The sequence below is a fragment of the Phaenicophaeus curvirostris genome, chromosome 8 (genome assembly GCF_032191515.1).
Source record: "Phaenicophaeus curvirostris isolate KB17595 chromosome 8, BPBGC_Pcur_1.0, whole genome shotgun sequence".
Taxonomy (NCBI): domain Eukaryota; kingdom Metazoa; phylum Chordata; class Aves; order Cuculiformes; family Cuculidae; genus Phaenicophaeus; species Phaenicophaeus curvirostris.
Genome location: NC_091399.1, coordinates 33,378,153 through 33,399,581, shown reverse-complemented (window position 1 = coordinate 33,399,581; position 21,429 = coordinate 33,378,153). Strand labels below are relative to the sequence as shown.

Below are 21,429 nucleotides of genomic sequence, written 5' to 3'. Positions count from 1 at the left end.
GAACCAGTGGGATTAAGACATCTGTGATGACCATAGGTCGTGATTAATGAGAACTCTGAATCCAGTCTTGTGAGCCTTTAATATAAAGGATTAAGTAATCAAGGAAAGAGCTTACACAACTCTCTTTGGCCCAGGCTTCTCACCAGCTGACTGCAACCAGTTCAAACCATGTTCCAGACCCACCTTAAGAGCCATTACCCATACAAAATCACAAGAAAAGAGACTTAAAAATAATCCAGTGAAAAGAGACATTTTAATCAGGCTGCATGCGCGTAAGATTTTTGTCTGCTTGCTTCTTAACACCTTTAATTCAAATACCACAGAAATACTTAAATGTAAGGAGATCTCTGTTAAAAATTGAGTCCTTCAATTTTCTTTACATAAAGTTGCACAACATACACAGATTCTCACTTCTTGCTCAATCAGGGAACACCAGATTTGAAATTCTTGATGTTTTTAAGGTTGAAAACAAATATACAGGATAAAAACCTGTGTGTAAGGTTTTTATTTGTACTGCTACCATGTTCTACTTTGGCATTGGGAGGCTAAGCCAGCTCCTGCCCACATTTCAGCCTTATTACATACATTGCCAGGACCTTGCCAGGTGCCTTTATTTCAAAGAAGAATCTGAACCAGCCCCCCTGCCTGCTCTCAGTGAAGCACCCTCCAGCAACCCCACAGCTCTGCTCTGTGGAATTAGTTTTGGCTTCCACTTTACTGAAAGACAGTGATGGGATATGAAGGGTTTAGTGGGTGTTTTCTCATCACATGGGATCAGGGTCCAGCTGGTTTTCTGGAGCATGACTCTTTCTTGGAAAATATTTAAGAAATTGCCCCCAAACCAGTAAAAGAAATGGGGGAGATTCTTTTGAATAGGTTGCGCTGTCTCCTTAACTTCCAGAATCTATAGTCAGATAGGAAAATGTGTTTGTGTACCCAATTCTCATTGCTCTCAGTGATAATTAGGTGTCTAACTATTATATCTAATTTTTATTTATCTTTAAGTTTGTGAGCTCACTTAAATACATTGTCTAGGAACTGGCATGTTGCTGGAGCCTTTGCATGGAACAAACTTTTACTCTCTAGGACTACTCTGGAGAACTAAATACCTACACAGTTTTTACAACAGTTCCAAGGACCAAGGGGATACATCACTCATTCATTGTGGATTCCACTGGAGAATACTCTTCATTTATAATAGAATACACAAGTCAGTGTTTTAGTCTTTCTTTCAAAAGCATTAAAAGCAATAACGAGAAACAGATATCTCTGACAGCTGAAAACATTTTCAATGGAGGAAGCCAAGAACCCATCATAATTTATCTCAGTGTTATGCATCTGAGCACGCAAAAGGGGCATCAGTACATCTGTCCGAGGAAAGAACAATGTACAGGTGCGGAGCTGAGGTTCACATAACAAAGAAAATTAGTAATTAGAAGCATCTGGTTTCAAATCCCAAGTCATTTATCTCATTGTAGAAAATGTGATCAGAATTTATTTATAATCATGTTCAGATAGGCTTATGCAGTTCTCCCATCCCTTAAAGCAAAATTAGCATTAGCATGTGCTTACTTCAATGGTACATGGTTAAGAATAACTTAGTGTTTGCTCATAGGGTAAAATATTGCTTGGCCATTAGCAGGAATAGCTGGGCATGTATTGCCTTTGTGTTTCTAAAAGGGCTGGATTGACATTCATTACAGAGCCTTCATCAGTTGTGTTTCATGGTAAGTGTTCTGTTGCCTGCCCAGGAGGGATGCTGTAGGAAATAAGACAGTTAAGAGGAGAAGGTGGGTGGTTAAAGGATTTGGTCAGAGAACCAGAGAACTCAGGAACCATTTAAGATGGACTCTGCATTATATTAATGATTTTAGCCATTACTGGTTTTGTCTGTAGTTTATCAGGTATATATCAGGATATAACAAATGATTAAGTTGTCTTAACATCTCCCACTATTCAGTATAGTCTCTTTTAGACTGTAAACTTGAAGAAAGCAGGCACTGGCTACCTGTACAGAATCTACCTGCACCTGGAAGCATCTTGCTGCATACTTGCCAGAAAATAATGACCTTAAATGACTAAAATAAGATAGATCTATCAAGCATGCAGTGCCTGCTGGGTAATATTGAGTAGACAATATCTTTTCTTGGTTGCATGTCTTTGTAATTGACTTTCTGGCAATTGCTTGAACCTAAGGCTCTTTACTTAAATATGTTTTGATATTTCTTTGACCACATTAATAAGGGTTTTTTACTTTTGAAATATATTTCCCTGCTAGATTGTTTTCTAATCTAAGAATAAGTTTTCTAATTTCCCTTATATGTAGCAGCTTCCACTGTAGTGATTCTTCAGCTTCATTTTGAAGATTATTGAACAAACCTAATAAATAAAAATGTCTTTCAGGTTGACACAGTTCCCGTAATGATCACTATGATTAAATGATTTGCAGAAATTGCATGTATCAGGTCAGAACAATCGTAGAGATACTGATTGAACATATAAAACGTTTTTGTGTATATTTTGTGAGTTTGTGTAGATAATTAAATGCATTATGAAATACTGAGTTATGCTTTATGTTTGGATGCAGAACTGGATTAAAATAATCCAAGGCAATATTCTGAGTGGAAAACAGTGTCTTGCATTTATCTAGAAGCTAGGAACAGTCTGATGTTGCCTCACATGCCCAACTTTAAAGACTGACATAGAGAGGTGTATCACAAACTGCATCAGTGACGGAGTTGGGCACAGAGCGCTGGCAGACAGCTACACCGCTGGCCACAAGCACAGTGAGAAAAGAGGAAAAGAGAAGCACAGCATCCTGTCTTGCAGTCAGGGAGCAGGGTCTGGGGCCTTGTAGAAGGGCAGCGTGTCACAGTTAGCCACAGCGCAGTAACTTGTTTGCTCCTTGTTTGTGGAAAAGGGTAATAAAATGCAATGATGCTCAGCAAGGTGATCTGCAATGAAGGATTTATTATATATTAGGGAGAGGAGGGGAAGATGAGAAGGGAAAAAAGAGGGAGAGAAGGAAAAGATTCCTTGCATTCCAGAAACGTAGCCAGAGGCACCTGGCAGTGATTAGTTCGAAGGTTCACCAAACTTCAGATAGAGTCCGTCTTAAAAAAAAAAGCCAAGACAAAGTGAAGGGTGTAACTGTTTCCTGAGCATGTGCTGACAGAAATTCCCGTAGGGCAAGACCCAGAACAGAAACACGTGGCAAGAGATTGGGTGCTATCCAGAGACCAGATTAGCAGAGCTTTACACATCATTTTTAATATTATGGGAAGAGATGAAAATCAGTGTTAACTTTTTTTTTTTCCATTAAATAAAAAAAACATCTCCTGATCCTGGAACTGAATTGGACTTTCCTACAATATAAGTAACTACAATGCTTGGGGGAAAGATTTTATGAATGAAATAGCTGGCACGCTGTATTTTATGGGAGAACCTGGTGTCATGGAAAATCTCAGTTTCTGTAACCCTCTGAAATACTGTATGAGTCACTTAAGATAAAACATGGAGCATCTTCACTTTGTACCTCTCTTTGGTGCTTTATTATGTACTCTTCTGCATAGTAATATTGGTTAAACACAGTTCTCAAAGTCAAGGCTGCTTGATATGGTGGTACGCTGTGCATGAGAACTGTATTACAGAATGGTCTTGTAACCCAAAATATACAAAATATTATTTGAGATAAAGGACAGATGTTTTTCAGTCTGGGTTTGGTCCTGTTTCCACTGAACTCACTGGGATATGGGTTGAGGTTCTTTGTGTAGCTGAGGAATCTGCCAATCAAGCCATCACATCATAAAAAGAGAAAGAAAAAAACAAACCCCAACAGCTTTCATATTGGAAACATCCCTGTCATAGATATTTCTATTTTGCGGTTATGCTTCATTCCCACTTACTATTCAAGAATATTAGTTTGAATTTATTTTTATTATTTTTCAATTTTCAGCTTCATTCAATATTTACTAATTACATATACTGTGTGTAGCTTTTGGCAGTTAAGAGATGATGAACTAGAGCATGAAAAAGCTGATCTTAAACCAGCTCAAAATCTGAATTTACAATTTCTTGCTCTGTGTCAGTTTGTCCAGGAACTGCTATTGAACAAAGTCTGGCTAAAGAAAGTGTAAAATTATTTCTTAGTCTGAATAAACACTGTGGATGAATATAGAAAACATTAATCTTGGCAGAAAGCTCAAAAAAATCAATGTCAATATGTACAGTAATGTTGGAATAAGACATTTGGTCTGTATTCTGAAAATAGACAGCACTGCCTACTTTGAGAGGCTGAAAAGTGGAGACGGACGAATTCATTCTAAACCCAAATAATGGTACTTGTATCCTATGAGGTATATTTTCTATAGATCACTGCTAGCTCATGGACACCTTGATAGTTCCTTCACGTATGCCTTACTTTGAATTTAGTATGAACTTTCACAGTCCACAATATATTGTTAGAACATGATCACAAGAAGGTTTATGGAGAATTCTTTCTGGGATTCCTGTTAGAGATTCCAAAAGGTATGTGCTTCATAAAATTAGAGGGAAAACAGATTAATATCTCCTGTGTTTTGACTTCTAATGTTCTTTTTTATAAAAAAACACCTTCCATTAAGATCCAGATCTCTGAGAATTCCCGTTGACATGAGTGACAGTTGCTTTGCAGTAGAACTGAGGAATTGGCTCGTTGTCTATGTCTCACACTTGGTTTAATAACGCTTCATGGGTAGCATCCCATCTGATTCAAGAACTTCCCTTGGGAAGGACTGGGAAGCTGAGTGTTTAAGACCGTTTAGCACTGTGCAGAAATGTGCACAGTATCATAGGCAAGGTATATTATCGAATTAGGATCAATTCTTCCAATAGTTTTCTGTTGGTTTGTGGATGAAGGTATTACATAAGCAAGATTTTTCTGATTAGTCCTTTTATTTGTCTACTGATGCATCCTCAGGAGAGGAATTCATTAGCTTTGCAATTCCATGTGAAATCATAGGTCCCTCAAGACCAGTATTATGTCTTCGGCACGGCGCCATCCTACACATGGTGCTTCAAAGGGAGCTTGAAAACCCACAATACCTGGTCAGTCATATGAAGTTGTATGATGAGTGGAGAGAGAATTCCTTTCTGACACCTTGGGCAATTGGTTTACATCCTGAAGCACAAGATTTGATTACCCCTTGCTTGGCTTGGAAATGTTGGTTTTGGCCATTAAATTATTCATATCCTTTTTTAAAAATAGGTATTTTGTCAGATTCAGTGACTTCCTGTGGCTATGGACGCCACAGGCCAGAGCATGCTGTGTGAGCAAAATGTTCCTTTTGTTTTAAACCAACTTGCTTCTCTCTGTGGTGCATGCCCTGCTGCTCCCATGTCTTGGACACAGTGGAGAGGAGGCTGGCTCTTCCATTGCACCCTTGTAATCTGAAAAACTGCATTTTAAATTCTCTTCTTTCATTGTCATGCTTCTGCTTCTGACAGTTTTACTTTATAAGAAAGCCTAACTGTTGTGGCATATCTTCAGCTGTTTGTAGCTCCCACAACAACTTATTGCATCAAAACTAGACACAGCTCCTTTGGTTTACCCACTATGTAATACATGGTCATTAATAAGTAGATTCTTACTGCATCCAGCTGTACAGTTCGCTGTCTGTTATTATCACTGCTCAAGGAATTTGCACATTACTCTGGCAATACTGTTCCCAAAAGATGCTGTAGTTCAAAACCAGTCAACAAATGCAAGGAACAGAGGTTCTTTTGGGCCCTAAGTCTCTGTATGAGGGATTGCGAAGCCCCTGCTTGTCACTAGTTCTGCAGTTACCAATATAGATCTTCAAGTGAAAAAGCTTTCCTGCTTGCATACAGCATGGCTATTAGCAGTGGCAGTCTAATTGGTAGGCAGCTGGTTATTTAGATTAAGATAGGGCTTGCTAGGAACTTCTCTAATGTCTGTAGCAAAGACTGGCTAGGAATAAGGTAAATGCATGGTTAACAGGTTATCTTTCACTGAAGGGACATTAGTTTCTGGTAATGGCCTTGCAGTGGGTTAATTTGTTTTTTGAGTTACTGTTTTTTACCGTCAAGTGTCCTTGTAAGATAGGGTAGATTGTATCAGCAGTCAGACTACATCAGCAGTACAAGCAATCTGTAAGAACTGTTGATTCTTCATAGCTTTTTCACGAGATTAGGGACATAGCAAAAAGATTTATGCTCCTGAACAGAAATATTCAGCATAGCCAGCAGCCCTCAAATTTAATGAATTAAGGAAGGGTAAGGATTTTTTTTATGTCTGTAAGAGTATTTATTTATATCTCTCCATGTAGCTATATAAAGGCACAGATAGATTTTAAAAGGCCCCCAAAGGACCTGAAAAAGTACTGAATTATACAAGTTACAATTAAAGAAAAATATATGGCATGTATTTATTTTTAATATCCCAACCAAAGCAAACTGTGGTTGTAGTACAGCATTAACAGGAAATGTCCAGGCTATTAGTTATTGAAACAAATATGACTGAACTACTGCTTGGGAATTTTCAATACATCCCGCTGAGTTCCTGATGTAAGTAGTTTAGAGTTTCTTCTTCCACACAGAAGGCATCTTCTGTTAAACTCTTTTCTGTTGCTAATGCATTATCTATTTAATTTGTATCAGGAATGATTCCTCCTCTCTTTTAACAACCTGCGTATCACAGCAACCTAATTAGTAGGCAAATATTTAGGAGAGAATTAAAAACACAGCACTGGGAACTGCACAGTTAGCTGATGAAAAAAACTCTCCTTGATCGTGCCAGAGTGCATTCACACATGCAGACACACACAAAATAGTGTTATAGGGACCAGCTTGAGCTGTAGGCGTTGTGATGACCATTTTAAGGAAACAAATCCCTGCTTGTGCTAACATAGCTGGAGTTTTCTGTGGAGCAAAGCTCCCTCCTAGCTAAAAACTGTGCCTTAACTTACGGGAAACACAATAAATTCCCTCTTTGGTAGAGACAAAGCGGAATGTAGTAGATTTTACAGTGACCTGCACAACTGTACAAAACTCTTCGTGCAGAGGAGGCAGTGATGGTCAGTACACAGAGGTTTCAGGGTTTCAGATCAGGTTCCTGTGCTACAAGTTCCTAGGATACTGGCTGCCCACAGGCAGCTGTGTTTGCTGAGCTCCAGCACCATGACCGCGGTACCGAGTGGGAGCAGCGAGCTGGCAGCTCAGCTCACCCCTCCACACCCCTCCTGCCTCACATAGGGAATCTCACCTGTTCTTAACCAAAGGCTTGTAGGCACAAATGCTGCCACAGCTGTGGAGCTCACACACAGGAAAAACAGGAATGCAAAGGAGTGAATGGGTAGAGGTGCTGCTTTAAAAATAATAAAAACTGTTGCATTCTTCTGGCGTGGTTAAGATCTAAATAGCCTCTGGGGGTAGTTCATCTGGGTAGGGAAACTGGGATTTTCAGTGTTCCCACAGCTGAACACCTTAAATGTGCCATTTTTGTTTGACATGGCACATATTTGCATAAAATTTAAAAAAAGTGATTACTTGGCCATCCTAACAAAGCACTCAGGAGAGGACAGCCCAGCAGGCAGCTATGGGTGCTGCACTTCCCAGCAGCAGCCAGGACAAGACCTTTCAAGAGCAGGCAGAGGAAACTTGGCCGTTGCAGAATACTCGCTCCCCAGAAGTGTTTTCTTCCTCCCTCATTCAGAGTGGTTTCTGGCTCATCCAGACCTTGGAGGTTTTAGTACATCTTTTGTTTCTCTTTAAATGTGTATGTGGTCATTAGCCTTATAAATGTGACTATCATGATCTCTTGTAGCTATTATCTTTCTACTGCAAACAACTGAAATCTTTTTAATCTCCTTTCAGATAGAATCCTTTCCAGGCTTTCAGTAGAATTTCTGGCGTGTTGTGGATGTTATCTCCATATGTGGCTGGTGACCATTCTGTAATTTGTGGTTGTACTTTGCTGGCAGTCGCTTGCAGCCTTGGAAGAGACCAGAGCAAAGGCTTTTCTGCAGGTCCCAGCAGATAATGTCAGCCCCACCTTCATGCCATAGTTTGCCGCAGATGGGCATTGGGAGCATGTGCAGAAGATAAGACTTGTAGCTGGGCTACATGACAGTTAAACTGTTTCTCTGCTGAAACCTCTGAGGAAAGACTACAGTCACGTGGGCACCGATCTTAGAGTTTAGCTGTTGCTTAGCCAATAAACTCTTTCTCTCAAGCATCCTCTCTTCAGCAGTCCAGACTCCAGTCTCTGACCTGAAGAGAGCACGGGTGGCCTCACAGTCCCTGTCTCCCTTTGGGCACCTTTGCAGCCCCAGGTCTTCACCCCCAGGTAGGGCAAGGGGCATCCCCACCTATTGCTGAGCTCATTTTAATATGTCCTTAAAACAAAAAGAGGATCAGATTTTTTTACTTTGCATGTTGGCTCTTAAAATTCAGCTTAAGTCCTCTTATTTTAGATATTGATGGTTGTCACTTCTTGGGGGGTTTTATCTTTCTCACAGAAACTGTATTTTCCCATTCCTACATATTTATTTGAAAATATCCTTGCCTTCACCCATTTAACAATAATGGTTTAATTTTTCAGCTTAGTTCAGGGATATTCAGAGTCTCTGTGGCTTGTATTGTGTGCCTTATTTTCTTGCTTTGGGAGGTGGAATTATTTCAGCATAGGATGGGTTTTGACTGTGTGATTTATTTAAGCCCCTTTTAATGGAGTATCGCTGTGACAGATTTTGGCAGTGTTCCTCTGCCTCTCATGTTAAATTTGATTAAGCAGTTGTCACCATTAACTCACAGTTTATCTATATTTACCTCTTGAATGCTCCCATGTAGTGCTTAGCCCTAAGTCAAGCATAGCCTCGCTCCCCAGGTTTAATCCTGCTCCAAGAAGCAGTTGGGTAAACTGGTGAGGGACTGCTATTGCAACTCATGGCTCATGGTGTTTGAACAGCTTGTGCAGGGGTAGGGGAAGGCACCAGCGAGAGATTTGGGTTTTAGCTGACAGTTGTGTGCCTGCAATGGTTTGTGCTCAGTATTTTTTTCCAGGTTGGTGACACGCATTATAACCTGCAGGGGTAATTTTATTTCTGTGCCTCAGGACCTGTAGCTGTGCAGTTGCAGCAGGGTGGCTCTCAATCAGACAAGTGTTTTTTTCTAGCATACGAAGGTTTTAAAGCTGCTCAAAGAGCCACTTCTTATGTTCAACAGAAGCTCTAGAGGCAGCGGAGAGTGGTGAACATACAGTCCACGCAGCCCTTGCATTTGAAAGTGTAATCCTGGGCTATGGAGCAAAAGGCCATTTGTGACAGCTATCGCAGGAGGGTAAAAGATGCAGCTTCTACCTATTTACTCATTTATAGGGCTAGTTTAATGCAGCTCTAAAAGGGGCTTGTACACGAATGGCCAGGTTTTTGTTCCTGTCTCCTGCATCATGCCACCTGGCTGTAACTGGCCAAAAGACAGTCCTCTGGCAAAGGGTTCATCCTTTCAGGGCCAGCTCCTGTGCCCCCCTTGGTAGGATGGTCCTGTTGTGGCAGGGAGGAAGCACTGAAGCTTCTCTGCTCCACTGGTGGCAGGGGACACCTGGGGACACTGTGGAAGTGGATTAGTGAGGCTCTTCTTGAGCTGCTGCAGCTCATGGGAGTGTCACGTCAGAGTCTGTTCCCTGAGTGGGACTGCCCCAGCACTCCTGTGCTGGCCCACATCCCAGATGTCTGGGGGGAATTTTCCATCTCTCAGGTACAACTACTTCTCAGTCCTCTGCTGAGCAGTGCCACCAGAAGGGCACACGCAGGCTTTTTCTTTGAAAGAACGGTAGCATCTGTTGCAGTTAAAGCTGTGTTTCTAAGTCTAAAAAATCCTACGCAAGGAATAACTGAAAGATGCTTTTCTTTGTTTTGGCTGAAACTTAGGTGTAAACTTCACTCCATTAGATCTAGGAAGGCACTTAAGCAATTTGCTTGCATTTACTCACTCTAACTACATTCTCCATTTTGTTTTTCTGTATGTGTTTCTCAGCTCACAACATTTTAAATTAAAACTGAGCTGTGTCTCAGTTGCCTACTCAGTACTGTTGTCATTTTGATCCGGTCATTATGGCTGGACCAGGAAGTCAGTGTAAAGGAACAGAAAACTTCTGATTCCCTTTCCTCCTAACGAACACCTGAAAGCAGCATGGCATTGTTAGCTTTTTTTAACAATATAATTTCTGCCTGCAAAATAAATTTTTCTATAGTTTGGCCATCACGGAAATAGGACTTTTCAAGTATTTCATTTCCCCATACGGTGATGTGATATATGACATTTTTCTGTATTTTCTTTTTCTAGGCTGGCTCCCAACATAATGTCTCCACTTGTCAGTCCCCTGAAAGCATTAGTTCCACCTTCCCTATTGCAGAAACACGGCTCTCCATCATCACACAGCCAGTCACCAAATGGGCAGCAATTTTCTGGAATACCAAATAAACCATATGCTCAATTTCAAAATCAGTCTGTGCAGCAGGGATCTCAAGGTAACTCCTCCCTCTATTTTTCTTTTTTTTTCTTTTCTTTTTATAAACTTTCCTAATTGCTGGCTGGGGACAAAGAATTTATTTCATTTTTTGCATTTTCAGCCAATACTGTCTCATTGAGGTACTGACAGCATTTCAGTGGGAACCTGTATTTCTAAAGTAGCTTGATATACATGCAGAGCCAAACTTCCAGATCAGTTCATGCTGTGATATGTTATCATAATAGGGAATGGGCAAAGCTATCACAACAACAGATTTATTGCATGTATTCATTGGTTTTCAGGACGTTTTCAAAATGGCCCTTACAAGAATGAATTATTCCCTCAAATAACTTCAGATAACTTCTTCATTTAAAGATTAATTGAAATATTTAGCCCAGACTCACTCCTTGTTTGTCAATAACGGATCACTGTGCACTTAATCTGAGTGGTCATTCAGCCTTCCATTGGCTTGGAGAGAGAGACCCTGCCAAAGCAAGAGCCAAACACTAGTCCCAAACACTTGGCCAAGTCCTGCTCAGTCCACTGGTGGTGATGTGCTAGGCATGGGCTTAGACAACGACAAATTATCTTGCTATTTATTATTTGGAATTTTAGCATCTGTATTATTTATATTGCAATATGCGCAGGCACTCTGTATAACTATAGAGTGCCAGTGTGATTTGAGGACAGAAACAGCAGCTAAGCAACTGTCCCACTGCTTAATTTAAAACCCAGCCTTTTTAATCGGGAGCTTATTTACCTGTTCTGGAGTTCTGCTGTGGGAATGAATTAATGTTTCTGCAATTTTTGAGGTATAAATTAGCAAGAGTTACTATTATCATGGATTCTTTCAGTAGGAGGAGCTTGCATATTCAAGAAATATGCTATCCAATCCGGAGAGCATGCTGCTGAAGAGTGGTAAATATTCACAATAAAGAAGTGTGCGGGACATTTATCTGGTTGCAAGTATAACCAAGCTTATAAGTTTATACAGGCAGATAACCAGCTTTTTGAAACGCATTTCACAGCTGTACTGTCCTTTGTATAAGGGCATTTTGGGCTGGCGAAATACCACATGTGATCAATTTACTAGTGGGCAAAATAGGAGGTTTGCTCTCTCTCAATAAATGCGAAGATTAGGACTGAAGCAGAGGAGCTGAACACAAACTCGGTGAGCAATTCACAGCTGTAGTGCAGTTCGGTATCCCAACAGTTCCCTCTGTCCTTCATTCTCTGAGGAGTATTTTTGCTCCTTGGTTGGAGTGACTTAGTCTGAAAAGTTAAGCGTATTATATTAAATGATTTGTGCTGAAGGAAAAACTAACTCAACCTGATGCTCGACAGATTATTCAATTTAAAAAGATTAACTCTGTAAGGGAGAAGTGGCAGATTTATGATAGCCTATAATGATATATGATTATGTTACCATAATGAGCTAAATAACTACAAACCACAAGAGGAAAGTTTAGCAGCTCATTACTATGGCAGAAACAAATGCATAGAAAGAACAAGTTTTGAACCACTTAAATAAATTGACTTTATTCCTTAAGAAAACCACACTTCCTTTTGAATGAATTGTTGCTTTCGAAGTGTTATGTCGTGTGGTTTTGAAAAAGCAATCAGTTTCCACTTTGGCCAAATGTTGAAGTATTATTATAAATTCATTATGGAAGTAGTCATTCAAAAATCAATTTTGATTAGGAGCCTTTGAAATCAATTGATCTGTAACCTGTACTTAGCTGTACTTGCTCTACATCTTTTCTGCATCTCAGTTCATTAACAGCACGTTTTTCTAATGGAATCTGTAGTAATTTGGCAGGTTTGAAATTTTGCCGAAAAAGGAACACTGTGTCAGTCTAGATGTAGAATCACAGAATCATTTGGGTAGGAAAAAACTTTTAACATGCAAACACTGTGGATCTGAAATTTTTAGAAAACAGAAAGCTTTGTCAAGCTGGTAGCAGAAAAATTGATAATGAAAAAATAAGCTGACATTATTTATATGTTTAAATCTAGTTGTAGTAAGATCACATGGAAATTATTACACGCTGAAAGAATTTGGCAGGCAGTGGAATCCTGTAGTTATTAATACCTGACATGATTTGTTGTCAGAAATTTTATGGAATTTGAAAAGCTGAGATTTATTTCCACATACAAGTAAATGACATGACATAACAGGATGGCATTTAATAAGCATATTCCAATTATTTGCTCATTACATCATTCATTTTAAAGCTGCTTGAAGTTTTCTAGGCTGCGCCTTAGAGAAACAGAGGCAGCCAGTGCACTGTGTGAAGTGGCTAACTGCAGCTTTTCTGTCACAAATTATTTCAAAGCAAAATTTTAACCAAATGTTATGTTTGGAACTTGGTTTATTCCTTTATTAACTGCTATATTTCTACATCTACTGTACATAAAACATTTAATAGTGATCATTTAAACTGACAGGACATTTAGTAAATTCTTCACTTGAATATTAACCTCAGAAAATCTTTGATTTAAATCAAAACTGAAGGAAAACCTGAAATCCATGTGGAAAGAAAAATATTGCTGAAACACTTGTTGCCAGGTTGGTACTACACTTCTGCTGTCCTAGAAGGAGCAGGGATGTTTGCCCCAGACAAGCATTCTTGCTTACTTCATATTTTAACCACTGAAAGAAGTCTTTTTTAAGAAGTTGTGAAAAATGCTCATGTTTAGTTTACTCTAATCAGACATATATGGCTGTTAATTGAACCATTGGTTATGGGACTTTAATCGTATCTTAATGCCTCATACTTTCTGTGTAAAGCTTTTCAGAAAAAATCTGAAGGAACCACAACCAAATGGCGTGAACCAAAAGTACCTTTGTTTCATACTGCATATTTTAAAAATGTGTAAATGGGTGAAGCTCTGACTTGTATTGCATATGCAAATCAAACATTGCATTGCCTACAAGCGACAAATTTCATTTCCTCTGGTTGTGTAAAATGAATGAAACCTTATCTGGCAAGATACAAAAGTCCTTGTGATTGCTTTAACTCACATGGCCTGTCCATCTCTTGTCTTGACTTTGGGTTTGGGGAACACAGCATTTAAGCAAGCTGGCAATTTTACCTTTTTAATAGTGTAAAATATGCATGAGGCTCAGATCCTCTTGAGCCTCATGGCCTCTTGAGCCATACCAGGCTACTGAAGGCCATCAGCAAGCGCCAGCCTCCCCGGTACCAAGAGAAGCTCTCCAATTGTGCCTCTGACACAGCGTGTAGGAGTATAGAAAGTCTCATCGTTTCTATGAAGCTAATGAAAAAGGAAGTAAGGTTTCATTGTGCTGCTCAGGTCAGAAAGGTTTAAAGTCCCATTTTTAGTGTCACGGTTTGTGTTACCTGACCAGTCTTCCTGCTGCAACCCTTCCCTTCCTCACTCCATCTTTTTCCTTTATTTGGCTACCTGCATTTGTCACACCTGCAAGCAGATCCCAGCAGGAATGGTCCATTTCTCCGTGTTTTATTTGGGAAGCACTTAGCAGAAATTGGGACCTGGTGAATACAACAGTGTAATCACATCATTACTATTTTCCTACATTGTGTTTCTACATTGGATAGTTTTGTGGTGCCTTCTCAAATTATCATATGGTGATACTGAGAGATGGATGCTGCAATCCAAAGGAGAATCTGATTGCTTATGGCAGTTCTTTTCTAGACTTCTGAGTCCAGGCAGTTCTTTGTCTCGGGTATTTCTTCCTGAGCAACTAGCCAGTGTAACTCAAAATGCCTCAAAAGAAACACTTACCCACAGGTCTTGAGAAAATCCTGATCCAACCAGTTTCAATCCAGTTCTGTCATGCTTGGCTGTTCTCTGATTATCTAAGCCACTGTGCCAGCCCTGTAGATCATAAAGATATTTAATTGATTTAACAAAGACAAGCCTGGGAGCACGACAAAAGGGCAGCAATTGCAGAGACAGAGAAAATACACGTCACGCCTTCCCTAGAAGTGATGTGTGTAGCAGACATTCTGGAAAAGGTTCAGTTTTTTTCTCTAGCAAGTGCATATAAGTGCTCTCTGCAACCAGTTCTACCTCAGCTGAAGCCAAGTGTCTCATTTTCTTTTGCTGCTCATCAAAAAAGGATCTATTTTTAGAAGGCTTACAGCAGGGCGTTCATGTTTTGTAAACATAAAAGTCAGGATAATTATAAAAAACCCAATCAATAAAGCACTGTGCCTAAAACCACATCAAAAGATGCCTCTGCTACCTTTCATAAGAGCCCTTTGGTTTTCTGAGCCAGACTCTCTAGGCAGTAAATACAGGTGGCTGCATATTTATTCCGAGGAAGGACATGCATCATTTCATACTCAGCTTTCTGAATTGCTGGGCCTTCTTCTACATAGCAGTAAATATGAAAAGCTTTGGTAAGGGGTGCATAGTGTCTTTATCTAATATAGTCATCTGTTAAGTACTTCATCAGTCATGGATATCAACAATTTAGGTATTTTGTGGTGGAGGATTATAGGTTCTCAAGAAATGAATCATCTGATCCTTGCAGCGTCTGCCAGAACACATACTAAACTGTGAAACTTCAGAGCAGATCTTTCACCACTTGATGAGTTCATTGCATTTCTTCTAAAAAGTTGCCTCACTCGGCCTTATTTATTACTGTCTTAGAAAAACATGGCCAGAAAGAACAGACATACCCTGAGCCTTGCCTGATGCTATCTACTTGGTCAAACTTTGGTAGTAAAGGGAAAATGTAGGAAAAGACAGGAGATCTTTCTTAACAAGAAAAAAACCTTAAACATTGCATGATTTGTAAGTGACAAATTCCACCCTGTGCAGCACCCAGGCGCTCTGGTGATAGGCACAAGTATTTAATTTCTAAGCAAACAGACTGAATAGCTGCACAACTGGCCCAGCAAGCCAAGCCTTCCGCTACTGAGCAGAGCTCTGCTGACCTCTGTCAGCTGAAGATCTGGGTTTGTCTGTGTTTGACTGAACTGTACTTGGAGCTTTTGCAGTAGTACCTCAGGAAACATTTCAGACTGAGTGAGACTGAGGGAATAAAGGTATTTGCTCTGTATTTTTCCTGGCAATTAGAGGAAAATCCCGATGACACATTCTACTAAACATTAAGCCTAACTTGGTTGACTTCAGTCATGTATAATGGAAGAGTGTTTTTTTCAGAAGGGACTTTCAGAGAAGGTAGGAAAAGGAGTAGTTAATATGAATGTGCAATTAATGTGCAATGCACCTGGAGTGAGGAAGAGGTTATTGAAGCAGGAGGAACAAAGAGAATCAAGTCAGGCCAAGGTTGGTGTGGCAATCTTGTGGCATGCTTTTAGGTCATCCTTATGAGAACAAATAACATTTTCTTTTAGGATGTTAGCATAAACTTGCACATTATAAAATTCAGTTGTTGTGTACAACTCATTCGCAATATCTGCTCGCAAAATCAAACTGCTGGTCCACTGGTAATACAATGCCTTTTTAAAAAGGCAGGAGATAAAAGATGTGGGGTATATGGGGGGCAAAAGTCTAACATGCCCCAAAAGCAGAATGACCAGGGCAGCCAGACCATACAGACTTATTGCAGCACTTTTCAGAAGCAAGAGCCTCAGTCTTCACCTTATCTCCATCTGGAGTCAATCCTGCACCTCTACTTCACTTTTTACCTGATGGGGGCCTACAAGTAAGCCAGGGAGGGACTTTTTATAAAGGCATGGAGTGGTAGGACTAGGGGGTATGGCTGTAAATTGGAGTGGGGCAGATTTAGACTAGGTGTAAGGAGGAAATTCTTCACAATAAGGGTGGTGAAGCACTGGAACAGGTTCCCCAGAGAAGTTGTAGCAGCCCCATTCCTGGAGGTGTTCAAGGCCAGGTTGGATGGGGTCTTGGGCAGCCTAGTCTGGTGGGACGTATCCCTGCCCGTGACAGCAGGGTTGGAATTAGATGATCTTTAAGGTCTCTTCCAACCCAAACCATTCTATGATTCTATGACTGTGGCCCCCTGCATCCATTGAAAGGAGTTGAATTTGAAATAAGAGCAGTCTGAGAAACAAGAGGTTTAAGGTACTCTTAAAGGTATTTGAAATAAGTAGTGCTATCTCCAGCAGTGCATAACACACACTGAATGGGAAAAGACTTTACTCAAGTGAAAACAAAGCAGTGCTATTAATTTAAACATTGCATTATCGTATTTAAATTAAAGGTAATTAATTATAGACATGTTCCCTTAAGAACTGAGGATTCTGGTCCTGATCCAGTGAAATACTTACTACTTAGCTTTGAACACAAGTGGGCTGCTGGCTGCATTCAGCTGATCTGTTGCTTGAGATTAAGCACATCCTTCATGTTTTTGCTTGATGTGGATCACTTTCCACAGCACATTGTGGGACTGAGGCTGATATAGCTTTTATTTTCTAAGGCCTTATAGAATAGCGTGATAGTTTTCCCATGGTTAAAATTGAGGAATTAAAAACCCCCACAATAGTAACAATATACTCTGACAGAAATGGAGCTAATACTGTTGCAGAAGTGTTAAACTGCATGTGCAATATCTATTTTCAGGTTACCAAGGCAGCTTTCACTCAATACAAAACTGTTTCCACTATGGAGACTGCTACAGAACAATGGACCAGTCTGTCACCAGTGACGTGCTAACAGGGGAATCCCATTGCTTTAATTCTCTGAGGCAGAATGGCTATCACATACTCAACGCACCTTTAGCTTCAACAGGTAATTCATTCCACCTATAAAGAATTATCCATATGATGTTTTTAGCTGGATGGAAAAACAGCACATTTTATAGTCCATGTTATTATAAAATTATGTTTGCATAAAAAAATCAGTCGCTGAAATTCATTTGCATCTATAAAAAATCTTCTCACATATACTGTGGGCTGTTTGTTGTACGTCTCGTCAGGTATGCTCAGGCAGGCTTTTATAATCAGACCAAAGTTAAGAAGATCATTAGCACACCTCTGAACATAGCAGCAGCAGGGAATTCCTGTCCATCTAAGAATAAAAGGATGGCTCTGTTTTGCAATGCTGATGTTTGCCAAATGAAAAGGCATTGCTTTGATAAATTCAGCTGGAAATATTAGTTAGTTTATTCTTGTTTGGGAGTTCCTCTGTTCGTGCTGTTGCACATTCATACCAATTGTATTTTCCCATTTAGCTACATATTTGCATAATAAATACTTTGGAACAAGCTATTGTAGCTCGATTGCTATAATACTTCAATATTTAAGTATTCATTTTTATGAAGCTTTTTTTTTATATTTTTAAAACCACAGTTAAGAATTGGCAGAATTACTGAAATCAAACAACATGTGAGTATTGTCAGAGCCATGAAAAACTACCATTTAGTGCAATCTTTGCTTACATATCTCCAAGAAATTTTTCTTCATGTCTGAATTCAGGAGGGCATCTCAGTTAAGGACGATACTAAAAACATATGTTTAAATGGGGCCTGAGTCAGACCACAAAATTAGAGTTGACTTTCCTGATTGTTTTCTATTAAAGGAGACTGTTCAGAGTGAGCATGCATGTATTTGTCTGGTGTTCCATACTGGAAAGCGTACACATCAGTAATGAACACAAGGGAAAAGTTTAATATGATGTTTCAACTTCAGCTTTGAATTCTTTTGTGTTATTCATAAATTTGATGTTACTAAAACATAGTTTTTTCATGTTAACATCAAATTTCAAGTACAGATTGACAGCCTGCAATATTTAAAGAACAGACTAAATAAACTTTCCAAGAGAAATTGTAGAAGCAAAGAATAATACTATGGCAAGACACCAACTTCAACAACAGTTGGTTTTTCTGTCTGGGGCTAAACTATTATGAAATGTTTCTGTGTAATATTTTTGTTTTTAGAGTGGTTATTGAGGCATGCAAATATTTAAAAGGCTGAAACATAAACATATATGAAATATATAAATCTTATCTCATCTTTTTGTGTGTGAAATAGAACCATTCAGTTTGCAAGATTCATCAAGGCTATGCATTAATTTTTTTCAGGCTTTTATAGCACCATTAATATTAAATGAGATCTCATCTCACAGGAATGCCAAATGTGACTGGCAAACAGCTGTTCCATGAATCACATTAACAGTCAATAAATTTTTATTTTCTGTTCAGGATTTTGGATAGTTTACTCTATCTGGAATCTCATAATGATTTCTGGGGTGTATGCTTATCTTGGGTTTTGTCCATCTGTGGTTGTGTGTCCTCCCTGTATACAGGCTCATCAAACAGAAATTAACATAAAATAAACACTCGCAAAACTTATCAAAACACTGGTCACTCCACTTGGACCGACACCGCACGGGGCAGATAAACAGGCCAAGTTCGTCTTGTAGAGACTTTGGACGTACACTGCCTGCCAGATTTCTGCAGACAGCAGGATTTGACCCATAAACTAACAGTAAATTAATACGTCATAGGAAAATGCAGAAATGTAAATAAGTAGAGTTTGATCTCAAATAATAAAAACATAACTAATAGTAAAATGCCCATCATTAGGTTTGAAGGACTGAGCCAGCGGTTCTTTCTGAAATCGGGACTGGCTGTGTAAGACCCCAGCATCTGCCGTTACTGCTGGTGGGGCACAGCCTGGAAGCTGCGGTGAAGCCTGGTTCAGTGTTAGATTCAGGCACATCTCGACACACTGGCCAGCAGAGCTGGGCGGTCTGAAGGGATGAGAGAAAGGCTAAAAAGAAGAAAGAGCCTCATTTTCTGTAGGGGGAACCGAGGCACATAGAAACAGTTGTTTCCCAGTGGCTCCACAGAGCTCCTCCATCAAGCAGAGAATGGAGCCTGGTCTCAGTGCTTTATCCACGTTGTTTGTCACACAAATGTGAGTTATAAGAGATTTTTTTTCTACATCAGGCATTTAGTTCCCAGACATGTTCTTAACTAGAAGAATCTTGTTCCATGTCTTGCCTCGGCTGAGTTATTGCTGCTGCTGATTATTAAAATTGTGGTAGGGGGGCTGTGGGCTGCGTGCCAGGATCAGAACCTTGTACTAATGCTCACACCGGCATTTTTGTAAAGATCCAACCCAAAAGAGGTGGTACAGGGTAAACCAGAATGCACATGTTAAAGGCTGGACAGCAGGGGTCCATGTTCCATACAGGAGTTTAGTAGTAGTAAAAATTGTTGAAGGAGAAGGCATAGGAGGTTGCCCACCCCCCAGGCAAACAGCAGAGCCATGGGGCAGGCAGGCAGGAGGGTCTGGCTGGTGCGAGAAGTGCTGGCACAGTGACAGGTGCAGAAAGGAGAAGGAAGGAAAGAGCTGGACTGCAGCAAAATGAATATGTGCATGTGAGCTTGGACTGGCCAGTTGCAAAAGCAGATTATAGTGGGGCATAACAGGAAATGTTCATGCCCTTTGAGGTAGGCAGTAAACTTCAGTTTCAGACTCCCTGGGCATTCCAGCTGCTGTAGCACCTGGTAATAGGCAAGCCTGTTCCTTTCCACAGGGATGCACAGCTCAGGGAGGCTTGTAACATCTGTGGAACCTCTGCATTATGAAAGGAGAACAGTGAAATTCTCTCCCAGCTTAGTGGCTTTCTGGTAGCCTGGCAAGCACCAGCAAGCCTGGCCAGGTCAGGACCAGTAGCACAGTGGACTTTGGTGGGCTGAGGACTGCATGGTACGTGGCTCGTTGCACACGTCCTGTGAGCCTGAACTGACCCAGACATGCTTCTGCAGACCTCACTTAAGCAGTACGCGAGGATCCAATAAATCTAGGGTCCAGATTTCTCCTGGATCTTAAGAGCAGTTGGGAGACACAGGGAACATTTTTCGTAAGTCCCATTAAAAGGAAAAAACACACAAAACGAGGACTCCATCACTTGTAGTGCACACTTACTAGGATCCTTGCCCACTCATTGTTTTGACATCCTATTCGGATAATGACCATCAAGTCCCCGGAGAGTCATACACCAATACTTGCACTTTACTTGCGAATGGGCAGCTTTCCACAGGAATGAACGGGAGCTTCATCTACTATGACACAAATGCCCATGGAGATTGGTTGGTTTATCTCCTGGGTAAGGCTTTGATGGTAAACACTATTGTCTTCTCATTAGCTCTGTGCTGTGCGATCCCAAGCCTCAAACTATGCTTCCTTCCTTATATGTACTGTGGCACTAAATTATGTCCATACAACTTGTCACACTTTCAGGCTATGATGCAATCTCTGAAGCACAGTGTGTATCTGAAGACATGGTCTCCAGTGGAACCGATGACAACGGATTCTTCCAAAACGGCGCCTTTGATCACTGCTTGAATCACATTCCTTCCATCTATACAGATACCTAAGAGCAGTTGCTGACCTTGTTTCCTTTGTTATGCCTATAACTGTGTATGTAATAACACAGGTGTTGTTCAAGTACTTGTATTTAGTCTGTATCCCTATATGTGCTCATTTAAATAAACACCTCACATTTACCGATCCATTTTATACATGAATAGTCTGTACGAGATAATATTGGAACCTGTTCCTTTGCTGTGGCACTTTGAAATTCATGCTTTAAGGGAATGAGGAGCATTTCGAGCAGCTTGTTTTGTAAGTTCTCTCAGTAAAGTGTAAATGTAAGTTATATAATAAACTTGTAAAGAAGGTTGGGGTTTTTTTTTCCTGAAAAGTATGTTTCAATTTGAGAATGTTGTTCCCTTTAATCAGTTTTCATTTAACTCATTGGTCATTTCTTCTTCTTTTTTTTTTTTTTTAACAAAAAGGACTTTTTTAATCACAGACCTCATGTATATAAAGATCTGCATTTGCTCAGCTGGTTTTATATTTTCAGTTTTACAAGAAAGCATTAAAAACTGGAAACTAGTGTACTGTCATTTCTTAACGTCATCGGTCTGCCTAGTTATGACATTCCTAAAATGCCTGAGAGTGTTTTAAACAAAGCAGTGACATTTCAGT

At 40.0% G+C, this 21,429-nt stretch overlaps 1 protein-coding gene across 2 annotated transcripts in view; it reads left to right on the top strand.

Moving 5' to 3' along the window:
- Positions 1 to 21,203, top strand: part of GLIS1 (GLIS family zinc finger 1) — a 202,078-nt gene extending 180,875 nt beyond the window's left edge. For both annotated transcript variants that reach the window (XM_069863153.1, XM_069863152.1), the window contains exons 8-10: positions 10,342 to 10,526; positions 17,051 to 17,218; positions 20,680 to 21,203. In XM_069863153.1, coding sequence (XP_069719254.1) covers positions 10,342 to 10,526; positions 17,051 to 17,218; positions 20,680 to 20,816 — 490 coding nt within the window. In that variant the 3' untranslated portion in view covers positions 20,817 to 21,203. The remainder of the gene's footprint in view (positions 1 to 10,341; positions 10,527 to 17,050; positions 17,219 to 20,679) is intronic.
- Positions 21,204 to 21,429: the final 226 nt, after the last annotated feature.